This window comes from Lactuca virosa, chromosome 4 (assembly GCF_052849685.1).
Source record: "Lactuca virosa cultivar CGN04683 chromosome 4, Lactuca_virosa_CGN04683_v6, whole genome shotgun sequence".
In the NCBI taxonomy this organism is placed as follows: domain Eukaryota; kingdom Viridiplantae; phylum Streptophyta; class Magnoliopsida; order Asterales; family Asteraceae; genus Lactuca; species Lactuca virosa.
The window spans coordinates 49,609,278-49,628,538 of record NC_136429.1 but is presented as its reverse complement, the minus strand read 5'-3'; the positions used below and the strand labels follow the sequence as shown (position 1 = coordinate 49,628,538).

General features: G+C 34.6%; 2 protein-coding genes across 2 annotated transcripts; one reads left to right on the top strand and one right to left on the bottom strand.

The window, feature by feature from the left end:
- Positions 1-495: 495 nt before the first annotated feature.
- LOC145104012 (heat stress transcription factor A-4c-like) lies at positions 496-2,751 on the bottom strand. Its single transcript, XM_079041296.1, has 3 exons — positions 2,499-2,751; positions 1,924-2,251; positions 496-1,555 (listed from the first exon to the last, which is right to left on the bottom strand). The coding sequence occupies exons 2-3, from the start codon at positions 2,137-2,139 to the stop codon at positions 656-658; spliced, it is 1,116 nt and encodes a 371-aa protein (XP_078897422.1). The 5' UTR covers positions 2,140-2,251; positions 2,499-2,751; the 3' UTR covers positions 496-655.
- Positions 2,752-7,740: 4,989 nt separating this feature from the next.
- Positions 7,741-10,017, top strand: ACD32.1 (alpha-crystallin domain 32.1). Its single transcript, XM_079041295.1, has 6 exons — positions 7,741-7,997; positions 8,606-8,719; positions 8,840-9,044; positions 9,148-9,268; positions 9,345-9,500; positions 9,720-10,017. Exons 1-6 carry the CDS (start codon positions 7,893-7,895, stop codon positions 9,769-9,771), a joined length of 753 nt encoding a protein of 250 aa, XP_078897421.1. The 5' UTR covers positions 7,741-7,892; the 3' UTR covers positions 9,772-10,017.
- The last annotated feature ends 9,244 nt before the right edge of the window (positions 10,018-19,261 follow it).

The window sequence follows — 19,261 nt, the reverse complement described above, 5'->3', positions numbered from 1 at the left end:
TATGCTCTATTATTTATGTTCGTATATGATTATGTTAAAAAAGAAGATGATTGCAAATAACCAATCAAAAGTTTAATTAAAAAGTAATAAAGGGTAATGATATTAAAAAGACACCCCTTAGACACCCTATAAACACTTTTATTAAAAATCAACCTATAATAAACTATTTATAATTTACTTTTTCAAAAAACAATACAAATTCAACCAATAAAAAAAACTTTAAAAATCAGGTGTCTAAATGGAAAATTAAGGTCTCTTTTTAGCCAACCCCTATTTCAATTAAAAAGTAATTGATATTATCACACTACACACGTGGGTTATTTGATCCCACATCAAGCGTGGTTGGCGATATTGTGTCTCATCATTATAATTACATTGACAAGTGAGCCTAAAATGACCAGTAAATGATTGTATATCTCACACTTTGTTACAGAAGGATGTTAATATACGTAAAAATAATAATAATAAGTATTTCTTAACAAGAAAAAAAGCAAATAATGAAATAACAGAAACACTATTATAAACAAACCGAAAACTGTAAACTACATACTGATACACATACACTCCCCTGAAATGTAAGATCTAAAACGGGCCAAGTTCATGATATTATACAACAAGAAAGTCAAAGTCAAAAACAAAAAAACAAAAAACAAAATCATCGAACATCAAGCTTACCAGAAGGACTAAGATTCCCCATCTTTTCTGTAATTTTATCTAAATTATTATTCGTATTCCACAAAGATTTACGCTGACCCAATTCATCATGTTTGTTAATTACATCTCGCCTCGCTGACTGGACTTCCTGTGTGTCCCCACCGCCAGGTGTCTCCGTCAGAAATTGTTCCCAGAACACATCATTCGCTCCTGCTTGCACTGGCGGCACTGTGGCGGCACCACCATCACCATCCGTGGCGGCAGCAGGGGCGGCATTCACATCAATCCCTGAAGATTTCACCCGAGAAACCTCGTTGAAATCACCGGAAACCTGCTTTTCCGGCTGTGTGAGTATGCCAAAATCGTATGTTTCTTCACCGGAAACTTTAACAATGTCGTTCACAAAATCCGTCCAAAACTTCAAAGACGATTCCAACTTGTTCAACAACGGAATGGAATCAGGATTCCCGTTGTCGTCGGCATTGGCTTCATCATGCAAGTAAGTTGTTATTAGCAACCGTCTTTTTCTGGTGTTGGATTCCAAAAACCCGGGTTTTTCAAGGATTTGAGCAAGGAATGACATTGTTTTCTTGTGTCTTAGTTGTATTTTTTGTACTCGTTCACGTAAAGTAGCAAAATTTTGTTCGTATTCTTGATTTTCTTGTTTGTGTCTTTGTAGCACAAGGCGAAGGGAATTGGTTTCATGTTTTAATTTTTGGATATCGTCCTCGTATTCTTGTCTCTCAGAAGGAGACAAGGTGGCCGGAGTACTTCCTTGTGGTGGTGTTGAGTGGCTGTGGATTGGTTTCCGGCGGTGGATTTTTTTCAGAAGGTGTCTTTGTCCTCTTAGGAATTCATCGTTTGCAAACTCCCATTGGTCAGGATCTATCTTTCTAAAACCCTGTATAAAAGATTTCCATTAGATTTGGCTAAAATAGAAGATGAAGATTTTGTCCCACATTGATAGCAAGAGGAAATGTGGAGATGTCTCCATGCCTATAAATCTTTCGAGAGTTTAGGTGTATTTGAGAGATTAGTCTATGTGATTGTAATAATTAATCATACAACGTGGTTTTGTAATAACAATATATAATCATTAATCATACAACATGGTTTTTCTCCGGTTTTCATCATTTAAAGCAGCAGAAAATTTGCCCTACACTACACCGTTTTAAAATTGGCAAAAGGAATGTAACATCATTGCATAAATAAGTGTTTTACCCTAACATAACGTATTAGATATACAAGAGACAACAAGAAGATGCTTACATATGTATTGAGCTGTCGAACAAAACTTGAGAAATTGTTGTGCTTGAAGTATTTAGGAAGCAATTCACTGGCGAATTCAGGTGGATTCCAAACAACAAAACTACTCCCAGTATGACTCCAAGAAACAATATGATCTGTCAAAGGGTCATCTACCATTTCATATGTTTTAGTCAGGAAAGGGGGTGATGAATTTGAACCACCTTGAGAACCATCCATCACAATCCAAAAAACTTCAATCAATCACTCAATCTCTATAATTCGTATCCACAGACACTAAAATCATCTTCAGTAATTCCTTTTAATTTCAATTATCTCAAATCAAACCAACCTGCCCCAATTAGATCAAATCCATAATCAGCACTAGAACCAATTGATAATCACGGATATTGTCAATAGGGTTGAAATGATATGGATAAGACATCCAGAACAACCTAGGGCATGTAACATAGAATACGGAAATGGCAATTGAAATTAAAACATTTCTTCAAAGATCCCGACCTTTTGATTTTAAAATAAATGTAAGGATAGGGGTTAGATCAAAGAAAGTATTCGTGATTTCGTATGGAAGAACTTACTTTGACTGCAATACAGGAAGACGACGAGAAGTTGACTTTGACGTTTGAAGTTGAATAGCTTCGGATTGATCGAGTTTAATCTGGAAACGTATGTTTGATTTCAATACAAAGGGGGGAGGGAGAGAATGGCGTGTGATGGATAAATTAATCTGGGTTCGACCCGAAAAGAAGTGAAACAGCCAACGACACGGTGGGTTTTTAAAGAGCCACCGCCGCCGCCATGTGTCTCATATAATGATCATTAGCGGCCGTTGATGCACAAAATTAATTGAAGGAAAATAAGGGATATAATCCGTGTAATATTTTAAGACACTTTTTAGCCCATAGAATTTTTGGAGAAGTAAATAGATTAATAGATTATGATGATTGATTGTGTGTTATTTTAAGTTGAAATAAAATAAAATTCTAATTTTCATCGTTAAGATGATGTAAAGTTATTAACGGTGATTTATCCATGAATTATATTAATGAGTGTTGTAAAATTCTTGTCGATTAATTTTCGATTAATCCTAGACGCTATCTGACCGATTAGAAGGCACCTAGCGATTAATCCATTTTTATACAGTGAACGAAACAGTAACAAATAATGAAATTTCAATATTTAAAAAAAGTTTTATCTTAATAGAAACTATTTAAGAAATGATTAGTGTTGTATGAACCATATTAACCTATTTTGTTATGATATTAATTGTATTTACGGACTTTGTTATGATATTACTTATATCTATTTTTTTAAAAATTCAATGAATTAGCAATTTAGGGTCTCTGATTAATCCTCGGCTACCTGATTGATCTCTTAACCACAATCAATCGACTAGCTAACGTCGAACGTTTTTTACAACCTTGATATTAATAATTAAAATCTATAAATTCATATTAAATATGTAACATCATGTTTGGAAAGAAGACAAATACCACAACATACATACATACAATTGCAATCTATGCATCGAACTTTAGTTCAATTTTTCACACCAAGTAAGATCAAAAGGTGTGGGAAGACTATTTGAAATATTTGTTGATTTATTGTGGATTGGGACCAAAAGACAAGTTTCATTCTATTACTAGATTCAAATTCACTTAAAATAATTTTCTTTGTCTTTGATAATCTTTTTTTCAGAAACGACGAATAAATATATAATAAAATAAAGCCCCACAACCAGCCTGAAGCTAGATTAAGGCAAAAGAAAAGTTTACAATACAAATTACAAGAAAGAAAACAGGGAACAATACCAATCAATTCTATTGTTAACTTAACATTGTAATATGCACCTAGCAGTGTGTAAAATTGTCACTTATAACCACCCAATCCAAATTACCAATTATAACCGATCAATCTAATTAAAACCCACAAATGGATATTTAGTTGTAATGAGATTTGATCAGTTAAAAAATCAATATATAAATTGAATTGGTCGATTCTTAGACAAATCCAAAAAAAAAATCGAATTGATCCAATACAATTGAATTTATCCAATTATCATACGATTATCATCCAATGTTCTAATTATCATAAATTAATTATTAATATATAAATTAATATATATTAATTGTTTATAAAGAAATTTCATAATTTTAAATATCAAGTAAGATTACTTTGATGGGACTAATCGGATATATCAATAATAAAAATTCAATGACTAAAACCGATTTAATACACAGTTCAAATGGATCGGTTAGGTTCGATTGAATTGGATTGATTGGAAATATCTAATAATCAATAGATTATTGGATTTGAATAGTTTTACAGAAAAACATTAGATAACAAGTGACAAAAACAACTACATGCATATGAAGCTTACACATTTTCAATGAATGCAATCACAAAAATAAGGTTATAATGCTTCAAATTTAGGTCTATATAGTTACGACTTTCCGATGTGCATGAGGTACAACTGTGGAAAGTGATTTACACATTGCTTTTCCAATTATTCAAAACATTTTCAATATGCAAATAACACTTTTTTCCAACATATAAATAACAATGATTTCTAATATGCATATAACATTGCTCACTGTTAGAAAATATAATAGCAGTTAAAGTAAACCAAGCCCGAATGATACTACCCGAAACATGGATATTTATGTTCCAAAACAATTTGAAACCCCACTTTTTCCAACGCTAACATGTGTAATGTATGTACAACTTTATGGAAACCAAAAGATAACGCAATAACTTTTTGTCAGTGTTTATTACTTATGATATAAGTTATTTACATGTTCGAAAGTATGCTCAACACCAACATTTTTAGTATTACTCTTTGGTGATTAATTTATCATTCATTCAATCTTCGTTTTAGACATCCAATGTACCAAAACAAAGGTATTCGTAGGAAAATGTAAACCCGTTAATATCTTTCCATTTTGAGTTCACACAACACATGGTATTTAAGTTCCAAAATAGTTAAAACCCCATTTTTCCAACACTAACATGTGTAATGTATGAAAAAATTTATGAAAACTAAATGATAATGCAATAACTTTTTGTCAATGTTTATTACTTATGATAAATTTTTTTAGGCTCTTTAATTTTTCTATATGTAAATAACACTACTTTCAAACATGTAAATAACTTGTATTTTTCTTTTACACCCCTTCTTTTTTCCTTGAATATGTTGATGCTCACTACCTGTTTCTATTTGAATGCCAAAACAAAATTATTTTGGAGTTCTATTTTAAGAATGTTTGGAATGTCACATCTAGCTTGCTTTTTTTAGTTTTTTAGGTTGTCATTTTTGGTAAACCAAAAACTAGGTTATAAGCTAGCTTTTTAATAAGTTCCTCATATTAGAATTTCAACCAACTTTTTGAGCTTTTTTAAAATTCTCCAAAATATACTCTTATAAATTATATAAAAAAAAAACTCAATCACCCACATGACCTTTTATGTCATTTTATATATTTCAGTTAACTTATCAACTAGTTTTTATCAAATATTATTTTTTTTATCAGCTAAGCAGCTAGCTTTTCAGCTAATAACTACCAGCTAGTTCGTGAAACATAACCTTTATAATACCCATTTATCCTTTAAAACACATTGCAAAATTGGTGCAAACATGCCAAGCATGTTATATATGCTTAACATGTGGCATGACGTGACTTCAAGAACTACATGCAAGTAAATTTACATAAATTGCAAGTAGAATGACTTAAATAGGGTAATTTTGAAAGATAATGTGTTTAAATAAACTATTTTGAAAAAACCTAATTTTAAAATGCGCTATTTTGAAATAAATTGTTTTTAAAAGGGATTAAATGACAAAAACTAACTATAAGTACATTGGCTTAAGAGGGATTTTGTGAGAGAAAATATATGTTAATCATTTATCTTATGTTAGTCTCATATCTAGGGGTGAGCATTTGGACCAGACCGGATCAAACCGACTCTTGAACCAGACTATTTTTGCAGAAATCCGTGGACCTTGAACCAAACCTGTTGAGGCTTACAGGTTCATGTTCAGGTTCAGATTCAGGTCCACGTCCAGGTCCACGTCCGATTCCCAGTTTTTGGACGTAGGGGTGAGCATTTGGATCGTACCGGACTGGTTTTGCAGAACTTGGTGGACCTTAGATTGGAGCTATTAAGGCTTACCAAGTCCAAAGGTCCGGTCCGAAGGTCTAAATGCTCACCCCTACTCATATATTCGACTGAAGTATTTCGCATACGGATTGACATCAACTCCAACTTGAACAATGCTTCTTGGGTTTGATCTTAATATTTCATTGGTATAATCTAATATCCATACATAATTATTAGACAATTTCACATCAATTAATGCAAATGAAAATGCTTTTTCCCTTCACATTGACCCATACTAACCTTTCAATAAAAGTTCTTTATAAAATCACTTTAACTTTCATTTCAAGTTTGCTAATTATCTCTTGCGGGTAATGATTAGCAATCAAATATGGAGTTATTATGGACCAAAGTTGCAATTTTGTGCATAAACATGCCTCTCTTCCAATGATTTCAGTTACCAAGTTCATTCATCTTCTATCCATGATGCCTTATACATACATAAACATTTAGTATCATTACTTTTCTCACAATAAACTAATATTTTAGAACGATCACTCTTTGCAAAACTCAATTGGTACCCACTAGCTACTACATAGTTTGTTAAACATAACTTAGGGGCATTCGTACTTTCCCCTAAGTGTGATGTCATTCCATCATACAATATATTAGGGTTGTGTATAGTAGATTAGAACCTTATCCTCTATTTTTCATCTTCCCATTTTGTTCGTTGTGTCAAAACTATCATCTGAAGGATCCATTCATCTTCATCAAATGAGATGATATTTTCAGGCAATACCATTTCTCCCTACTAACTCGTTTAAAATAAGATTCACATTTTGTGTCCACGGAAGAAGGAACACATTAATTATTATAAAAATCTAAAAACAACCTAGAAATATCTCTACGAAAATTATCACCAAACGGTTCGTATGAGTTTCCATCAGTTTTATTAAAACCCTCCATACTAACTTCAACATTTGAAGTTGAAGCCGTACGTGTTTATTAAAACATCATTAGAAATGGTAAAAGTAACTAAAAACAAATAACGAATCAAATAACATTTTGGTTAAATAATTGCTTCAACAATGATAAAGGCAATGGAATTTTACAAATCAAAACCAGTTTCATACAGTATTTGTATGATTTGAATCCACAATTAAATAAAATTTTCTTGTAAAAAATATGTATGCAATTAGTAGATAACATCCATAAACATTGAACTTTTGCCCACACTTTTATCAATGGCATCAAACAACTAGTAACATCATCGATACTTAAAATCGAAATGTTTATATTTGGGTAAAACAGCTAAAAGTCCAACTAACTAACTCAAATAGTTGAATATTAGAAGATAATTATAAGAAATAATGCAACAAACTGACCTCATTTGGCAGTAACCTTTGAGTTGTAGTTGTGTTCGCAAAAGACTTTGACCATTTACCGCGAGGAGACAAAGGATTTTCGTTGGTGAAAAAAATAAAATGATTTAAACGAACAAAAAATAAAAATAATAATTAATTCGCTCATTTAGTCGTAAAAGATTGAGGTTTTCATTTAAAATATGACCATAATTGATTTTCTCATAAATTAATAAAGTCAACATTATCACATTGCATTTGCATCTAATCCAACAAAGAAATATAATTATTCAAAATTTGATTGACCCGTGACAAAAATGGATAACAATATCCTTGCTAGTCTCACCTCACCCGAACCCAACCAAGCACACCCGGTGAACCTGAGAGTGAGACGTAGGACACGTTCTTGCATATCACCCATACAAACTAGAAACCCCATTCATTCCCTTATTTCTATGCAACCAAAATCATCACAACCGGCGACCTTCAGTGAAGTAGTGAACCAGAAGCACGGAGATGGAGACTGAAACGGCGATACGAAGAGTTGAGATGATCACTGCTCACTTCTCTGCCGCCGATAATATCTCTGCCACCGGAGTTGCAACTCATGTCTTCCCTCTGGTAACCCTCGAATGGATTTTATATCGTTTTCAGGCTTAAAGGATTTCAGATTACTACTATTTTATTCGTTTTTTTTTGGCATAAATCGTCACAGTAACTGTTATTACGTTCATTCTCTTCCAAAGCAACCGAGCAAACGGAAATGTTTGAGGAGATTGATGTGTTATTTTATGAATTTCACCTATCCCGTTAACCAACAGATTACAGTTGAAGTATACGCATTCTCTGTATTCGAATTTCCTTTCTACCTTTGACTAAAATTGAAACGTTTATGGAGATTTAGTTTTGAACTTTTGATGCGTTGATTTCTTTGAATTCAAAATTGAATCAGTGTTTGTAGATTAGACGAACACTAAGACCTATGTTGCTGTATTTCATTCAACGGACTGTTATATCGATGTTGAATATTTATACATAACTAAGTAGGCGATCTCATTACCATGACTTCATCACTTATAGCCTTCTTTTCTTTCTAGGAGATTATCATTGTTGCCTAGATCTTTTTCATTTGATCTTCATTCACTATCTCTTTGAAGATTTGTTTTTGTTTTGCATTTCTGTATGTTGTATAAACCTCAGTACTTCTGTGGTTACTTTCATTGCCTCAGAATTGCAGCAGTGGGTTAACTTCTATCAACAGGAGATTAGATAATCGCATGAATTTTGCCAGACAAGATTCAAGGTCCCAAGCTAATTACATGAGGCAGGCTTCAAAACAACAGGTCTTGAATTTTCCCTTCGCTACCCTCATGCTTCTATTGATAAATAATATATGTTAAACATAAATACTACCTTCCAACTTTAAAATTTATCATTTCTAACTTATAGAAACTAATAAACAGGGGTCCTCTGAACTTGTGCCACCCATGTTTTCTCAGCCAGCTAGTATTAATTCCAATGTTCCTAAAGTTCGAGAAATTCAATATGTTGATGAAGATTACATGTTACCTTCTTCTCAACCACCTAAATTTGCCAGAACAACAGTAGAAAGTGATGTACCAATGAAATCCATCCCATATAACAGCACACATGTTACTAAAAGTCTCGGTATTCAAAATTTCCATATGACATGTCGACTCTTTTAGACTGCATTCGTTACACAGGACACTTTACAAACTTTCTAGGACTTCTTTTAAATGATATGATACAGGAGTTGAGAGAAAACAATCTCCAAGGATGGATGTGGCAGAATCTGGAGGAAAATATATTTTGGCGATAGAACTGCCAGGTGTCAGTATAGATGACATAAGAGTTGAAGTTAATAATACAACGTAAGGTTAATAAACTTTTCCCATGTTTATGTCATTTTTTTTTATTCCTAATGATTGCTGACAATTTTTTTAATAGTCTGACCGTACAAACAACCAAGAGGAAGACCATTGCGTGTTCAAGTGATCGTAAAAAGTCCGCTTTTCACAAAAGGGAGATTCTAGAAGGACCCTTTGAAATCATGTGGCCACTACCCTTTAATGTGAACCCAGATTCCGTTTCTGCCGAGTTTTTGTAAGTCGCTACTTTGGAATCGTGGATTTCGGAATTGGAATTCGAGATTCCATTCCATGGCGTGTTTGCTTTCCAGATGGATAAAATTCAATTCCGTCAGATTCCTTCAAACTTTATGTTTGATGGAATTCACGCGTATTACAATTCCTTTAATCTAATTCTGTCAGATTCCAATTCCTTTAACAGATTTCAATTATTAAAAAAATATTACTTGTGCAGGAATGGACTGTTACGTATTACCATTCATAAACTTCGAGTCCCGGTTTGGTGATGCAGCTTCTTGGGTAATTCGTATATAAATACTTGTATATTGTAGTATAAATATGAAGTTATATATGGTATAATTCATATTATATATATATATATATATATATATATATATATATATATATATATATGTATATACATACAGACCATGTAAAAAACAAATACTTAAGTGATAATACTTTGTAATAAGATTTGTTAAAAAAGTTATACCTTTTAAGCATCTAAAAGGCGAAAACAGAAATATTTTAAATCTTTTGGCATGGAAAGTAAAAGCAGAAGGTTGTGATTTGTGAACTCCTGCGACAAGTTCTTAATTGAAAACTATATGGTGGTCAACCCCAAACTTTAATGAAAAGTCAAAGGTAGCCGGACATTATATGCATACCACTTTGGAGATAGGAAATTTTTGCTCACTTTGATTTGGATTATTATTATTATTATTTTAATGTCAAAGCGTATATTAATTTTAAAAAATAACGAAAAAGAGAACAAGTAATCGGGTAAAAATATTGTCAAAGTGGTATTCATATTCATATAGTTTTATAAAGCTCTTCATATTCATATTAATTTTGTTTATCATTGATATTTGTCTATAAATTTAAGAAAAAAAAAACCCTATCATGACTAAAATCTATTTCAACACCGTACTTGATTTGTTACGTTCAAAACCATTAATTTTACCACATAAAGGTAAAGGGCATGGAAGCGATGTGCTTACCATTGGGAACACCGCCAAAATACTCATTGATACATCAATACGGTTGTCTGTATGACTAAAATCCATATGAAGTTATAAACGTTTAAGCCTATAACAACTATTTTCTTTTGTATTATTAAAAAACATTAGAAATAACCTTCACCTTTTCTTGTTTCTCACACCATTTTTTCACAAAACATTACTCTTTCAAATATATGATTTTAAAAGACGGATGTCGAAGGGCTATGTCTTTTCTTAAGAAAAGCTTTCAACCGTTTAAGAAAGTCTAGAAATAAATCAAGATAGTTTTTGGGAATTGCATTGCCAAGAAGCCTACTACAACCTGCGAGCAAATCTTGTGGAACATTATATTACACACGCCCACATATCCAACCTCGACGGCTACTTTTCTTTAAGAAAACAAACTGAAATTGTTTCGATGGTTTGCTGAAAATTGCTTGTTTGGTCCCTAAGTGTTTTTTTTTTTTTTTTTTTTTTGCACTCAAATCGTCCTTGAGTTATGAGTTTATTGCGTTTTTCGTCCCTTGTCGAGATGAAAAAGACTATATTCATGATTTTTTTTCAATTCTATTTATTTATTAATTATAGAAAATAAATTAAATAATTAATAGATTTGCGGGTCCCACCACAACCACAACCACACCCCATCCCTCTCATCTCTCATTATCTCTCACTTTCTCATATCAATTGACCTTTGAAGAAAGATAGAACCATAAGTCTTTAGACCTCAACTCACCACCGTCAGACTTCTGTTAGAACCACTAGGTTGAACTCGGTACCCATTGAAAACCTATGGACCACCATCTACTTTGTCACTGTAGTTTTTTTTCCTCGCTCCAAATTTAAAAGTAAACTTGCATAAGAGTAAGGTTTACAGAGTGGGTGTAAGCACTTTAGAGATTGAGAGACTAGCTAGTGTTTTAAAATGTGAGTTGACCTCCTTTCCTTTTTCTTATCTTGGTTTGTTCGTGGGTGTTAATATGTTGTTAGCGAAAAATTGGGCTCCAGTGGTTGAAAATTTTAGGTCTCGTCTTTCTAAATGGAAAGTAATGACCTTGTTTTTTCATGGTAGACTCACTCTTGTGAGTTCAGTTTTAAATAGTCTCACTCTTTATTACTTCTCCTTGTTTAGAGCCCCAAGAAAAGTAATTTATTTACTTGATAGTATTAGAAGAAATTTCTTATGTGTGTGTGCTGTGGGGAAGGGGGGGGGGGGGTGATGATGTTAAAAGTGTTGGATTAATGTTTCTAAGCTTATAACTAAATTGGTATATTCTTGTAATTAAAAAGAAAAGTTTTTTTTTGGGTTGCCCTCACAACTAGAAATAACTAGAAATTATATTAGGAGAGAAAGTAAATGATTTGTTAATATATTATATGATCAATATATTAATTAGAAATAGATAACTGATTTGTTAATTTATTATGTGATTAATAAATTAATATGAGATCAATGGTTAAATAATGGAGAAAAGACACAAATGTCCTACAGTTTCTAGGATTGGTCGATTCAGTCTATAAAGTTTTTTATCAGGCTTTATGGGGGTATAAACTAGGATACGACCTACTCTTTTAGTCTCTTTCAACCTGTAATAGTCGGTTCACCATGAGATAGTGACCATTTAGACAAAAAAAAACTCACATTGTGCCCCTATAAAGCCAAAAAATAAGTTCGGGGATCAAATGTTTATGCCACAAGATCAACATAATTTGGGAGAAGAAGAAGAAACCCGATAATGGAATTAACGATAACAATCCAGATGCTAAACCCCAAGTTCGCCGGATCAACCATGTGACACCATTACCTCCTCCATCAACCCTAACCGAAAAACAAGAAAATGAGAAGAAACCCTCGGTTTCAGAAATAGAATGAGCTATTGGAGCAGGAATTTTGAAAGATCCTGACATCAACAAACATGTTTCTTCATCTAATTAAGTGAAATTCAATAGGTAATTTTGTTTATTCGATGTGAATTATGAACTTTTTAGGTTTTCATTTTCCAATTTGAAATTTGTGCTTCTGTGTTGTGAAATCGATCTTGTGGCATAAAGATTTGATCCTCGAACTTATTTTTTTGGCTTTATAGGGGCACAATGTGAGTTTTTTTGTTCTTTTGTCTAAATGGTCACTGTCTCATGGTGAACCGACTATGACTATTACAGGTTGAAAGGGACTAAAAGAACATGTCGTATCCTAGTTTACACCCCCATAAAGCCCGACAAAAAACTTTAAGGACTAAATCGACCAACCCTAGAAACTTTTTAGGGCATTTGTGTCATTTCCCTGTTAGATAATTGATTTGTTAATTTTTATGGTTAATAAATTAATATCAATAAGAGTTAATTTTGAATTAATCAGATTTAATTGGAATTAATTTATGGGTTAATTGGAATAAATTAAAGGTACAAGGAGTGAATTGTAATTGTTCAATAGTTGAATGAAAAAAGTAATTCTAGAACCATCCATGGTATGGACGGTTTCAGAGGAGGTTCTAGGGTTTCTCGAAGCCTCTTGGTTGTAGATAAGGAAAGGATTTGAACTAGGATTAAATATATTATTTAATTATATAACATCTAGATCCTCGAGGTATGAAATTTTAAGTAAAATATGAGTTTTGGGTGGGTCACAACTTGAGGGAATCATCGTCACGTCATGACATGGCCGCAAGAGACGTGAGTCTCATTTAAGTGTCACGACGAGACATTATGATGGTTATGACGAGACACCTGATCAAAGGCAAACCCTAATTTCCGGACTTATACTCTATTGAAAGGAAGTAAGGGGCTAGGGGTTCCTTCACCCTCGGCCCCCATCACCTCTAAGCCCCTTGAAGAAACACTAATCCCTCTCATCTATTTTTAAGCTCATCTTGGTGCTTTTGGTTGCTTTTGAAGGAAGAATAAGACCTTGGTAGTGTTGTGAGCATATTGTCAAGCTTTAGGACTTCATTTGGGCATCTTTGGAACTTTATAAGTGTTCAAGTCTCAACTTTATTGCTTTAGGTTTCTAGATCTAAGCTTTTATCCCTTTGTCTTCAAGTTTGAGCAAGTTGAAATGGTGGGATTCCATAAAGTTGGCAACTTTATAGATCCTTCAGGTCCTTTGTATATTATATGGTTTAGATATGGAATTTGCTAGTGTATTGAACCCATACATGAGATCCTTGGTGACGTTTCTCCATTTTGACCTAGTTTGAGCTTTAAACTCACAATGAGTATGCATGGCTAAAAAGCATCGACCTTTAGGTGGTAATGGACGTTAGGAAGCCTTGTAGAAGGATTGGATGGATGGATTAATGGATTGAGTTGAATCCATTAAGCTGAGAAAGCTCGTCTTCACGACATGACAACTTCCTCATCACGATGTGACAACTGGGGATTTCCCTATTGTTTTGGACTAATTATGTCAGAACGTGATGGTTTGATCATCACAACGTGATGGTAGCTTGGATCGAGACTGAGTTGGATCATGACTGAGTTTAAGATCGAACCGAGTGCGTTTCTCATGACGTGACCATGGTCTGGTCACGACATGAGGTTCAACTGATGGTGATGCTGACCGTTGACTTTGACCTTGACCGTTGACTTATTGACCTCGATTGACTTTTGGTCAAATGACTAGTTCTAGAGTATAGACTGAGTTTGGACCTTATTTGATTTGCTAGGTATGTTGTAACACCTGTTGTGTGACATTGATATGTGGTTTATCTGACTTCGTGAGACAGGTGAGTCTTCTCGCTATACTATATAGGTTGCTAGATTATCTTTGTGACTCTTCCGTGAAAGATTGTGGTTGGATCACAACACCTGTATGAAGACTGTGGTTGGATCACAACACCTGTATGAAAGACTGTGGTTGGATCACAGCACTTGTATATAAGACTGTGGTTGGATAACAACACTTGTTTGTCTTTGTGACTTGCACAAAAGACCATGGTTGGATCATGGCAAAAATGTTACGGTTGGGCTGTAATCTGGGAGTGACTGTAAGACTATGGTTGGATCATAGTATTCATGTAGGTTTGTGCCCACTGATATGTATGGTATATGGTATTTTGGGCAACGCACTAAGCTTTTTTCTTACGGTTTTGTGGTTTAAACATTTTCAGGTACTTCAAGTTCCAAAATAAAGGGCTCGGCTTGACTACACAACATCCCCTGATGATTTTCCACACTGCTTATTATCATTTCACTCTGATGTTTAAGATACATTTTTATCATGATTGATTTTGGAATATCTGATGTATGGATTTGATGGCTTGAAAATGAAAAAAATTTATTCATATTTTTGGGATGTTACAAATTAATTCAAATATTCATCTGCAAGTTACCTAAACTATAAATACGACTCCGTGTGTTACGTCCCGATTTCCAAACCAAATTTTTTCATTTTTATTCATTAAAATATTCAATTACATTAGAGTAGCATTATTGTGAATGCACGGGTGTACAGTCGAACCTTGCCTTCTCACGAAGTACCTGAAAAACATTTATAACAACTGGGTAAGTGCTAGGCTTAGTGAGTTTCCCAAAATAACATATACCACAATATGTGTATCATATACTTATGGCCTACACGTTATTTTCTCTTCAACACAAGTCTACATGTACTTATGACCTACATGTTATTTTGTTAACACGTGTCAATGTGTACTTACGGCCTACATACCATTTCGTTAACACGTGGGCTTATAGGATCCTGACATTTTTGTCATTCCACCATCATCCCCTAACTAATTCACAACAACTTATAAGCATATCAACAATCACACACATAGGTACTACATATTCGGCTCTACAGGCACATAGAAAACTATATTATGGGCTCTACACTACTGGTTCCTAAAGTGATCTACAGGAACATAGGTACTACATATCCGAGCACTTCTATTTACTCAATCCAGAGCCTCAGAGCTTCACTAAAGTGCTCTAAAATCAGAAATATTGGGCTCGAAGTGAGAGGGATGTCTAGAGAGTTTTTTGGAGTGAATAAGGGGTGTAGAACAAATGAAACCAGAGGCATCTATTTATGGTAAGGATGTGCGTCATGTACTATAGGTGCGCGTAGCGCACTAGGGTAACATCGATCCATCCACTGCCTACCATGTGTCAAAACCCCTATGGTCCACGTTGAACCTTCTAAAAGTTGCACGCCGTGCAAAACGTGGATTTTGTAAATTCCATATCTTCTTCATATGAACTCTGTTTTCGACACTCTTTATATCCACGCGTAGCTATCGATGATATCTACAACTTCCATTTAGACTCTATTGTAAAATTTTGACTTTACTTTTAATGTTATATTTTTAACAGGCTTAGACTATTAAAGCCCGTATAAAAATCATAACTCTCTCATATGAATTCCTTTATCGACTGTCTTTATATCGACAAAATCATATGGAAGAGATCTTCAATTCTCATTTAGATTGTTTTTCCTAACAATCAACTGATCTCTATTTTAGAATCTGTGGTGTACACTGTTGCACTGAAACTTCTAAAAATCATAACTTCCTCTTCTGAAGTCAGATTCGTATGTTCTCTCTACGCATGCTCTCAATTGTGCGTTTACTACGACTTTCGTCAAGACTATTTATCCTAAATAGTCTTCTATCAAATACGTCTATTTACATGACTTGTCATTTATAATATTAAGAAAAAATTGGTTGTTACAACTCTCGCTCACTTATAGAGATTTCATCCTCAAAATCCTACTCCTAACGCACTTTAGTATAATGCCTACACTATCCTACTTGGGTTTCACGGGATCAACCTAATATCTAGTCGACATTGCTGCATCGAAATTCCCCCCCCCCCCCCGTACTTAATCGGTCTTAGAGCTTCATTTTCTACCATATACATACTCCTGGAATCCTTGTGAAGTCTTCCAAAACCGGGAATTCGTCGGTTTGGTCTTCTAGAACTTACACACTACGATTGACGATCGCCTTTAGAGGTGAAATATTGACACAGCCAACTCGATATAAGACGATTAATTAAGGACATTTATCTGCAACATACTAACAGAATGCACTTTCCGGATCATGACTCTAAAAAGGCTTATGAACTATCTTAAATCACACATGAATCTGTAGCATCCGAATCCTTGAGGTACTTAATTTATTGATTTCTTGCATTTTGGAGGAGGGTCACGTCGTGATACATAGCCGTTATGACGTGAGTGATCATTGATCGTTTGACCCACATTCTTGAACCTCACGACGTGAGCATGAGGGCTCACGACGTGAGCCAAGCCTGATGACCCCAAATCCCTAATTTTTGTAGTATTTAATGGAATGAGAGAGCTAGGGTTTCCCATCCTCAACCTCTCTCACCCTAGCCTCCTTAAAACCCTAACTTTGACCTCCTTGAGACATTTGGCCATTGTTGGTGATCTCAAAGAGGTTATTTTGTGGTTTTTGGTCCTTTAAAGTGGAAGAGGACTCTTATGGTGCTTCATTTTGGCAATCTAGCTTCTACCTCTTGGTCTTGTTGAGCTTTTGGACCTCTATAAGTCATAAAGCTCTTACATTTTTGCCTCTTGCATGCTAGATCTAGGTTTTGAGAGCTTTCTTTGAATGTTTGGGTTGTGTAGCATGCACGGGATCCATAAAGTTGGCAATTTATGGATCATTGAGACATCTTTTGTGTATGAGGCTTTGGATCTGAGTTTTGGTGATGGTTTTAGACTCCAAGCATGAGTCTTGATCTTATTACCTTTCTTTTGACCTAGTTAGTACCTAAGTCATGCATTGGACATGCATGACTGAAAAGCTACAATTTCTATAGTCCTTAGGGTCGAGGAAGGTGCTCCGGAAAATCCCAAAGTGTGTCTTAAAGGATTAAGAGCTTAATGCTCAAATTTGGTCAGAACATGTCTCACGACGTGAGAAATGGGATCCTCATGACGTGAGAAAGGAGGTTGTCCCGATCTAAGGATTCTGTTTGGATGTTGTAACTGAGTCGACTCGTTGAGTCAGGTCGGGTCTAGTCCATTCTCATGACGTGAGCCATAGTGGTCACGACGTAAGGGTGAGCTGAGGGGAAAGTTGACCTTTGACCTCAGACATTGACTTTTGGTCAACTCTTGGCTTTGACGGGTAGACTAAAGGTTTGCCTTGTATGATTACCTAGGTGTGCAGTAGCACTGGTGTAGCTGACCGTGAGAGCAGCAGTAGTTGATTATCGATAGAGAGGTAAGTTTCCGTCACTGTACTCGTGGGTCGAAGGCACCAATACCGGCCCACTAGATTATGTTTGTAGGATGATGATTGTCTTCATGACAATTACCTGTTATACCTATATATGCTTGTTGTCTTTGTGATTCTTGCTGTTATGATTATATTCTAGCTATAGGGTGAAATAGTCCCAGTACCAGTTGAAAGATACCGAAAGGGGTGAAATAGACCCAATACCGATTGAAAGATACCAAAGGGGGTGAAATAGACCCAGTGTCAGTTGAAAGATACCGAAGGGGTGAAATAGACCCAGTACCGGTTGAAAGATACAGAAGGGGGTGAAATAGACCCAATATGTTTTTAACTGTTATGTACGTATGGTATGGGGTATTTTGGGGGAGCTCACTAAGCTTTGTGCTTACAGTTTTCATTTTATGTTCCAGGTACCTCTAGCTCGAAAGAGAAGGGCCCAGCTTGATCGCACCGCATCTGCCCATGTTTTCTGTATTTACGTGATTTAAGGAATGTACTCTGATATTGTTACACTATGAAATACTTTTGGTTGTTTTGACATGATTACTGGATGTTTTAAAATGAATTAAAAATGATTTTTTATCTGAAATTTTGGGATGTTACGGAATCTAGATTGCAATTGGTATTCCAATCTAATCCAGGTGTTCCAATATCCTGAATTTTAACCTAAACTACTATGACGGGTTTACTGTCGTGAAGACACTAAAACCAATATTCTAATTGGTGACAGACTCATAATACAACTTGCTTATCTTCCAGCCTACTAGATTATAATGAACACCAGGTCGCCTAATAGCCCTCTCACAAGGTTCTAACTACATTACCTATATCGAGGTACAACTATTGTTCGAGCAATTCGTTCACGATACGCTGTGATGCTTCTCCAACTACTAGGATTTTGATGCCATATCGCTCTTGTCATCATCCCCCCAGGCTTGAAGACTCACGATCAACCTTTCGGTGGTCTTAAAGACTCACAACCATTATCTGACTGTCCTAAAGGAACGTACTCATCCTCCTTCCTTGATATCTACTTACCACAACATGTCTTTTTTTCTAAATTTTGAGGCTATAACTAATTTAGAGTTCCTTAACCTACATTATATGGGTGCTAAAGTCTAACTATCGTCCTATGTCGACCTATGAATGTTGAGATTCAATCCTAGTTCTCTATTAATTCTTATGTTTTTCGACTAAAGGGATAACTAAACTAAACACATAATTTATAGTGATGCCTAAAGTTACACTAAATTATTACCATATCCTTAATGGGCATAGTCCCTTTTAAATGGTCTCCTCTTATGGGTCTCTACTCATGCTTATGAAAATTCCTTATCCCTTGATGTTGATCTTACTATTATAATCATTTGGCTCATGTTAACTAAATCCTTTACTATGGTTGGAATCAAATTCCTAAGTCTGGTGTATGTCTTTATTACTTAACACTCTCTATGGCAAACTATACTACGTATTGAATTCCTGGTCCTCTACTGCAAGGATAAATCCTACATCCTCGAAGGAACGAAGCTATATGGTTCTCTTGGCTATCTGAGCCGTACCTAAGAATT

Bases quoted from the DNA above. Each gene is read 5' to 3' on its own strand.
- LOC145104012 (XM_079041296.1), bottom strand. From the start codon at position 2,139: ATGGATGGTTCTCAAGGTGGTTCAAATTCATCACCCCCTTTCCTGACT. The intron at 1,556-1,923 runs GTAAGCATCTTC...TCTTTTATACAG, and splicing joins TTCGACAGCTCAATACATAT to GGTTTTAGAAAGATAGATCC.
- ACD32.1 (XM_079041295.1), top strand. From the start codon at position 7,893: ATGGAGACTGAAACGGCGATACGAAGAGTTGAGATGATCACTGCTCAC. The intron at 8,720-8,839 runs GTCTTGAATTTT...ACTAATAAACAG, and splicing joins GGCAGGCTTCAAAACAACAG to GGGTCCTCTGAACTTGTGCC. The intron at 9,501-9,719 runs GTAAGTCGCTAC...TTACTTGTGCAG, and splicing joins TCCGTTTCTGCCGAGTTTTT to GAATGGACTGTTACGTATTA.